Genomic DNA, 8,604 nt, shown 5'->3' on the forward strand with positions numbered 1-8,604 from the left:
TTTGTTTAGGCTGCCTTTTCGCCCGCATATGTGAACTCACTTAGGCCTCCTAAAACCGCAAGTGTGAACGGGTTGTCTGAAAAAATCCGGACTAAATTTGAGGCGGCCCAGGGTCGGTCTAATAAGTGTGAATGGGGTCTAGGTCTAACTTTACAGGGGTGTGTGTATGTATCTGTCTCTCCTTCATTGTATCTGTGTCTCACTGTACAGGCATGCATATGTGCTTATCTTTGTATTCCCCCATCCCCCTCCCTTCCTCTCTCTCTCTCTCTCTCTCTGTGCTCAGCCATACAGTGCAGGGCGATTGCGGGGCAACTGCAGCAGATAGACGCAAGTGTAGGGCAGGTGTTCGGCACCAATACAGACAACATGATCTTTACCCTATATGGGGATCACTGGAACCACCTTCCCGGGTCCCTTAAGCACGTCACGGTCGGGCCCTCAGGCGTCTGGGGCACCAGCAGCACCAACAACATCTTCAAGCTGGTGGGCGCTAACTGGGTGCAGGTTACAGGTGAGAGGCAAAGAGAAGGAGATGGAGATGGTGGGGGGCATGGGAGAGAGAGTCAGGATGAAGGAATACCAGTTTTTTGTATTCATTAGTTGCACTTGTTAATTAGCATCCCTCTGTGCTTCTGCCCTGTGCCCTCCCCCTCTCTTTCTCTCTCCCTCAGGTCAGCTGCAGCAGATTGATGCCGGGGGTGACCAGTTCATGGCTGGAGTGAGCACTGTGGGCAGCATCTTCTGCCTGGACCAGCAGAACACAGTGGGGTTCAAGGGCCCCGGTTCCCACGTCTCCTGGGAGGGCATCCCGGGGGTTCTCAAGTACCAAAGCTGTGGGCCCCTGGGCTGCTGGGGAGTGAACTTTAATGACTACATATTTGTGTTGCTTGGGGTTTCCCCACAGAACTGCCAGGGGACAGGGGGGTGGCAGCTGGTGGATGGACGACTGTCCATGCTGGAAGTGGGCAGCAATGGCAGTTTGTATGGAGTCAATGCTGCCGGAATGGTCTTCCGCAGGTAAGATTATATTTTACATGTTTCTTAGCAGACGCCCTTATCCGATGCAACTTACCATTGTTACAAACTATCACATTATATTTTTACATACAATTAACCATTTATTTGTTTTTATAAATATAGTGATTAGTTAATATAAGTAGTGTTATTATTGTTTTCACAATCTGTATTTCTGTTATTTCTCTATGTTTGAGCAATATCTAATGTAATTAAGTTTACCAATATTACTACAATTTATTCTATCATTCTCATTGTTGGGGTTATTCATATAAATATAATATTACTATTAAACTATTGGTTATGGCAAGCCAAATTCTCATTTTGCGATATCTTCAATTGCATTTCAAGATATCACCAATTCATCTCAAAATAATTTGAAGATCTCTAAATAATTTACAGATATTTTTAAGTGCATTTACAGATAACGTCAAAACATTTAAATGCAACCCTGGTTATCTGAAAAAGGAAGCACTGCCCAAGGGGGAGGGGTTTCTGCACAGTTCCGTAGGAACCCGATCGAATCGTTACTCTATCAAAGCTGCCATTGGCCCCTGTGCTCGTCACTCAGAACAGGTCCCTTCCCCCTTCCTGTTCTATAAAATGTGACATCATGGCAGGTTCATCCTCTTTTGCCGGGAGCCCGGACTCCCGCACAACCTTGCAACCATTGGGCAGTGCTTCCTTTTTCAGATAACCGTGGTTGTATTCGCAACCAATCGTTATCTTTCAAGTTGGAAGCACTGCCCAAGGGGGAGGGGTTACTGTATAACAAAACTGTTGCAAGGGAGGAGGCAGCAGGCTGATAAGGGAGCCTGCCCTGAGGTGAACCGCTAGGGGGCCTCAGCAACACAATTCCAGACAGTAATCTCAGGAGCCCACCTGAGCTGCCCAGAAGCGAGGACCATAGTCCCGCTCTTACCAGGAACTGGAATCAGCATATACAAAGCGGGGCTACAGAGTGTCAACTGTTACGTCTTCCGCAAACAATAGCAAGGCTGGCTACTAATGCAGCTAGGAGCAATGCCGTAATCTAATTGCACAATATCTGTTGCTGGCAATTAAGCAACTTGTGCGGTCTCCATGCATATCACGGCAATGGACCCCTGATCAAATACGAGCGGGGCCACAGACCCACTGAAAAATACAACATAATACACAGCTGGCTAGTCAACAGAGTAGCCAAGCTGAGCAACAATATACAATATATACATAACGTGTGACAGCAAGATCTTCATGCTGTGAGCGCGCAGCACAGAAGCATCCTACTCAACTGAATAGTACAGAGTGGAAGGACTCCACTGTGCTGACAACTTAGATTTCGTACAACCAAACTATATACACCACAGGGTAAGGTAACAAACTAATGGAACACAAAAGCAGCTGACACCTGCTGGTTAGACCGGCTAATGCAAGGCAACATTAGCTGTACTGTGCTGACTAATGAACTATATACACAGCGGAACATGAGAGCCTGCTGACATACTTACTGCTGAGGGCAGCAGCAGCGGACTCTTGCTCTATGGCACACAGCCAGAGCGGGCCACAGTCCTGCTGACCAAGGAACCTTGTACACAACGAGGCAGCGAAACCACAGGTGGGAACAGCAGCAGTGAGCTCCATTCTATACATTCTCAGAACGGAGCCACAGCCCTGCTGTTTAACACATATTATATATATATAGAGTGGTGTACAGGCCAGACGCATGCACCACCACAACACAATGCAATGCACAATGAATTAACTATATATGCCTCGTAAGGCAACGCACCTGGTGGCCACATGACAGACCCTGGACACATCAACAGGGCTGCCAGCAAGTCCAGGAGCAGCTTGCGTGGGGGCTCGACTGGAAGGCATAGTCCGGTGAAAGGGAACACATGGTTCAATAGCTACATCAGGATGTGCTTAACAGGGGCAGACTGGGAGAGGAACTCAGGAGCCAGAGCCTGTACGCTACTGGGGCTTGACTGCAGCCAACACCGGGTTCCCAATGTAAGGGGCTGGTCACGTCACATCCAACCTGTAGAACCAGGAAAATATAAGCGGTGAGGCCCAAGCTGCAGCCGGACAAATGTCTGCCAAGGGGGCGCCTTCAAAAAGCGCCCATGATGTGGCAACGCCTCGAGACGAATGGGCCACCAGGTGTTCAGGCACCAGGGTACCAGTGGACTCGTAGGCCATGGTAATAGTGTCCACAATCCAATATGAGAGGCACTGCTTTGAAAGCATCTGGCCCTGTGTCCACATTCCATAGGACAAAAACAGTTGGTTTGAGTGGCTAATGTCCTTAGTGTCTTCCAAATAGCAGGGCCCACACAGGGCAGAGCATGTAAAGCAGACTCTCATGCTCCGAAGAGAAGGGAGGAGGATGAAAAGCCATCAACTCAATAGGCCTGGTGACATGAAATGGAGAGGAACATGACCCTAGAGCCATCTCCCACAAAATGGGCAGATGATGGGTGTACGGACAGGGCATGTAAACCGCTTACCCGAGGTGATTGCCAGCAAAAACGCAGTCTTAAGAGACATTAGCTTCAGCTCAGCTGAGTTCAGTGGCTCAAATGGGGCTTGGGAAAGTGCGTCCAGCACTACATCAAGGCACCATGTGGGCAATGAAAGGGTACGAGGAGGCCGCACCTGTCGAGTTCCCTTTAGAAACTGCGCAGCCAGGAAATGAGACCCAGGGGGTTGGCCATCAATCCGGACATGACATGTGGAGATGGTCACCAGATACAGTGAAGGAAAAAAGTATTTGATCCCCTGCTGATTTTGTATGTTTGCCCACTGACAAATAAATGATCAGTCTATAATTTTAATGGTAGGTGTATTTTAACAGTGAGAGACAGAATAACAACAAAAAAGTTATAAATTGATTTGCATGTTAATGAGGGAAATAAGTATTTGACCCCTTCAACTTAGTACTTTGTGGCAAAACCCTTGTTGGCAATCACAGAGGTCAGATGTTTCTTTTAGTTGGCCACCAGGTTTGCACACATCTCAGGAGGGATTTTGTTCCACTCCTCTTTGCAGATCCTCTCCAAGTCATTAAGGTTTCGAGGCTGACATTTGGCAACTCGAACCTTCAGCTCCCTCCACAGATTTTCTATGTGATTAAGGTCTGGAGACTGGCTAGGCCACTCCAGGACCTTAATGTGCTTCTTCTTGAGCCACTCCTTTGTTGCCTTGGCTGTGTGTTTTGGGTCATTGTCATGCTGGAATACCCATCTATGACCCATTTTCAATGCCCTGGCTGAGGGAAGGAGGTTCTCACCCAAGATTTGACAGTACATGGCCCCGTCCATCGTCCCTTTGATGCGGTGCAGTTGTCCTGTCCCCTTAGCAGAAAAACACCCCCAAAGCATAATGTTTCCACCTCCATGTTTGACGGTGGGGATGGTGTTCTTGGGGTCATTCCTCCTCCTCCAAACACGGCATGTTGAGTTGATGCCAAAGAGCTCGATTTTGGTCTCATCTGACCACAACACTTTCACCCAGTTCTCCTCTGAATCATTCAGCCTTGTGTAGGTCTACAATCTTGTCCCTGACATCCTTGGACAGCTCTTTGGTCTTGGCCATGGTGGAGAGTTTGGAATCTGATTGATTGATTGCTTCTGTGGACAGGTGTCTTTTATACAGGTAACGAGCTGAGATTAGGAGCACTCCCTTTAAGAGAGTGCTCCTAATCTCAGCTCATTACCTGTATAAAACACACCTGGGAGTCAAAAATCTTGCTGATTGATAGGGGATCAAATACTTATTTCCCTCATTAACATGCAAATCAATTTATAACTTTTTTGAAATGCGTTTTTCTGGATTTTTTTGTTGTTATTCTGTCTCTCGCTGTTAAAATACACCTACCATTACAATTATAGACTGATCATTTCTTTGTCAGTGGGCAAACGTACAAAATCAGCAGGGGATCAAATACTTTTTTCCCTCACTGTACATTTTGAGCATGGACGGGGACTTACCCTGGTCCAACAGCTCATGTAAAAATGTTAATATTACCCCAATGGGACAATAAACTGGGTCATGACCTCCATCTTTGCACCAGGTGCTAAATGTCCACCAGCAGCAGGAATACTACGACCTCATAGAGGGAGCTCTCGCCAACTGAATAGTGGCTACTCACAGACCCCAGGCAATCAAACTCTCCCGCTCAGGGGCCAGGCCCAAATCTGATGACTGCAACACACTCCAAAAAAGTTGGGACAGTCTACTGTTTTACCACTGTGTAACATCACCTTCTCTTTAAATAACACTTATTAAGTGTTTGGGCACTGAAGACACCAGTTTGTTAAGTTTAGCAAGCGTTTTTTTTCCCCCATTCATCCATTATGCATTTCTTCTGCTGCACAACTGTATGGGGCCTTCGTTGCCATATTTTGCGATTCATAATGTGCCACACATTCTCAATCAGAGACACGTCAGGACTGCAGGCAGGCTATGCTAGCACCCGAACTCTCTGCTTACGCAACCATGTGCTTGTAATCCGGGCAATGGTTTGACATTATCCTGCTGGAAAATGCAGGGACGTCCCTGGAAAAGACGAGGTCTGGATAGGAGCATATGTTGCTCCAAAATGTGTACATATCTTTCTGTATTAATGGTGCCCTCACAGATATGCAAGTTACCCATGCCATGGGCACTGACACACCCCCATACCATGACAGATGCTGGCTTTAAGACCTGATGCTGATAACAGCTTGGATGGTACTTCTCCTCTTTGGCCCGGAGAACACGACAGCTGTTTTGTCCAAAAATCTGAAATGTTGACTCATCGGACCACAAAACATGATTCCACTGTGCTATTGTCCATTTTAGATGAGACCGAGTCCAGAGAAGTCGTGGTGTTGATGTATGGCTTCTGCTTTGCATAGTAAAGCCTTAACTTGCATCTGTGCATGCAGCAGCGAATGCTGTTGACTGACAAAGGTTTACCAAAGTATTCCTGAGCCCATGTCAGGATATCCATTACAGACTCATCATGCGCATTCAGAAGTGGTTTTCGGCCTTGCCTGTTACGCACCGAGATTTGACTGGATTTCTTGAATCTTTTAATTTTATTGTGCACTGTAGAAGGTGAAATGCCCAAAATCCTACAGATTTGTCTTTGGGGAATGTTGTTCTCAAAGTGTTGGATTAGTCGCTGAAGCATCTGTTGACAGATTGGCGAGCCTCGATTCATCCTTGCTCTTGAAGGACTAGGCCTTTTTTTGGAGGCTCCTTATATACTCTGATTACACAATTGCCTCATCTGTTTCACATCACCTTCTTATTTCAACTTGTCACATCGCTATTGGTCCTAAATTGCCTGTCCCAACTTTTTTGGAACGTGTTGCATGCATCAATTTCAAAATACACGTTTACCTTAAAAAAACTATGCAGTTGATTAGGTAAATCATCAAACACCTTGTCTTTATACGTTTTATGTTTAAATACAAGTCAAAGTACATTTACAAATCACTTCTTTGTTTTTATTAGCATTTTCCATACTGTCCCAACTTTTTCGGAATTGGGGTTGTACTACTATTGGAGTGTTACTACAGTTTACCTCTAGTGGGTGATAGGGGCGACACGCTACGTGACCATGCTACCTCTTGTTTTATGAGAGAGGACCTCGTTACACCCACTATCTCTCTCCCTGGGCATGTTCGACGGGACCCCAAGACACCACCACACGAACGGGTAAGGTTTAAGCAAATCATATTTTATTTGTATAATTACCAAGACAGGGCATGAAGAATGTACTTGGTGGGGAAATACAATAACATGGGACTTATGGGAAATCTAAAACCTAGTCTAAAAACTGCCTTTAATATAAGGGGCATATAAAATTGGAAAACAAACAAAAGGAGCAAAATATAATATAAAACCTAATTTCCCCAAGATAATACAAACAGCAGGCAATAGCAACACAAAGTAACAATATGGCTTTTTCCTGTTGTAGGTGACGTGCAGCACCTCTGACCACTGAAGGTAGGCGTGACTGCACCGTGAGACCCATCTTGGAGGAGCTCCTGAACTGGTGTTCACTGCTTTCCAGGCAACCCAAACAAGCACCCCATCAGTCAAACGGGACCTCAGCTAGACTGCAGGCGAGAATAACGCAGTTATTGTTTTATAGATCAAAGTATCAGGTAAGTACAGAAGTAGTTATAATTGGTCTTTTGTTTCCATCCAGATGTGACTCCACTGTAGGTTACCAGATGGGGGAGTACCACAGCAACAGCTCTCAATCAATAGATACCAACCTCGAAACCTCTAAGGTCCAGGTAAACACAGTATCCCATTAATGTGCAAATGCAAAGTCTTTTCAATAAAGTATCTTTATATCCACTGTGTGCATTCTCTTTATTTGAATAATACAATAAATAGAGATGTGATGCTTAAACACTCCGCAGTCCACTTTCTATTCCCGGTTTGCCACTCCTGATTTCGTGTTTCTCTGTAATTTGTAATCTGTGCCATGCGAAGCTTTCGCCGTCTTCCCTGTATCGCCGTCCCAGACTGTTACCCCCTCTAGCACCGCATCCTCTGCTTTGTTTCAGAACATGAGTTCCACTCTGTCTGTGCCTGCTGTGTATGAGCCTCCAGCCTATGTAGCCTGGCAGAGAGTCAGGGGCACAGGTGAGGATAATTAGCAATGAGAGTTCAGGTAAATCCACGTAAGAATGCGACCGGGAGCATGTACTGGGAAAAATAACAATAATTAAACGCGATCACCAATAAAAAACATAATAAATCCACACCAAAGAAAATAAGGAAAACAAAAATTACCATAATAAATAAACAATAAGTGCACAATAATTAAGTGAATTAAGTCCATCATCCCCAGCTCGTGACACTTCATTATTACAATTTTAACTTTCTCTCTCACTTTTTTCCCTTCACCCTGTCTCTACCTCTTTCTTCCACCCTACCCCCCTCTCAGAGATGGGATCACCAGCAGTAACCCTGCAGGCACTGGCTGGACCTTTTTGAGCGAGTGCGGGAAGAGCAAGCATGTGTCCTTTGACCTGGGTCATCTGTGGGTCATCACCCAAGACAACCGGATCCTGGACTGCAGCTGAGTGCTCACAGCCAGCAGAGACCACACATCTTTCTTTGAGTTTGCAATAAAAATAAACATAAGGATAGTTATTTATTTATTTATTAGCAGACACCCTTGTCCAGGGCAACTTACAAAATATAAGAGCAATACAAAGTGCAATTATACAGTGCAATTCAAGGCATAATACACTTTACAAATTCAGAATTTACACAAGTGTATACGACATATACAGTAAACATATACATATACAGCCACACCAGTTTCTTTTCACTTGTCATTCAATCTTTCACTCTGAGCTTCAATGAAACATTGAAAAATACAGCAGCGTCTGAGTATCTGTGTCTGTGTGTCTGAATGTCTGTGTCTGTGTTTCTGTGTGTGTCTGAGTGTCTGTGTGTGTGTGTGTGTGTCTGAGCGTCTGCATTTTTACAGTGTGTGTGTGTATGTGTATCCATTCTGTACACACACAAAGAATAATTATAAAGGAATCCCATTTCTAATTAAAAACATGAAATCTAAGTAACAATAAC

The 8,604-nt window shown here is 45.1% G+C and overlaps 1 protein-coding gene across 1 annotated transcript; it reads left to right on the plus strand.

Moving 5' to 3' along the window:
- Positions 1-369: 369 nt before the first annotated feature.
- On the plus strand, positions 370-8,191 carry LOC136764063 (fish-egg lectin-like). Its single transcript, XM_066717891.1, has 3 exons — positions 370-514; positions 675-1,020; positions 7,955-8,191. Exons 1-3 carry the CDS (start codon positions 370-372, stop codon positions 8,091-8,093), a joined length of 630 nt encoding a protein of 209 aa, XP_066573988.1. The 3' UTR covers positions 8,094-8,191.
- The last annotated feature ends 413 nt before the right edge of the window (positions 8,192-8,604 follow it).

This window comes from Amia ocellicauda, chromosome 12, assembly GCF_036373705.1.
Source record: "Amia ocellicauda isolate fAmiCal2 chromosome 12, fAmiCal2.hap1, whole genome shotgun sequence".
Lineage (NCBI taxonomy): Eukaryota > Metazoa > Chordata > Actinopteri > Amiiformes > Amiidae > Amia > Amia ocellicauda.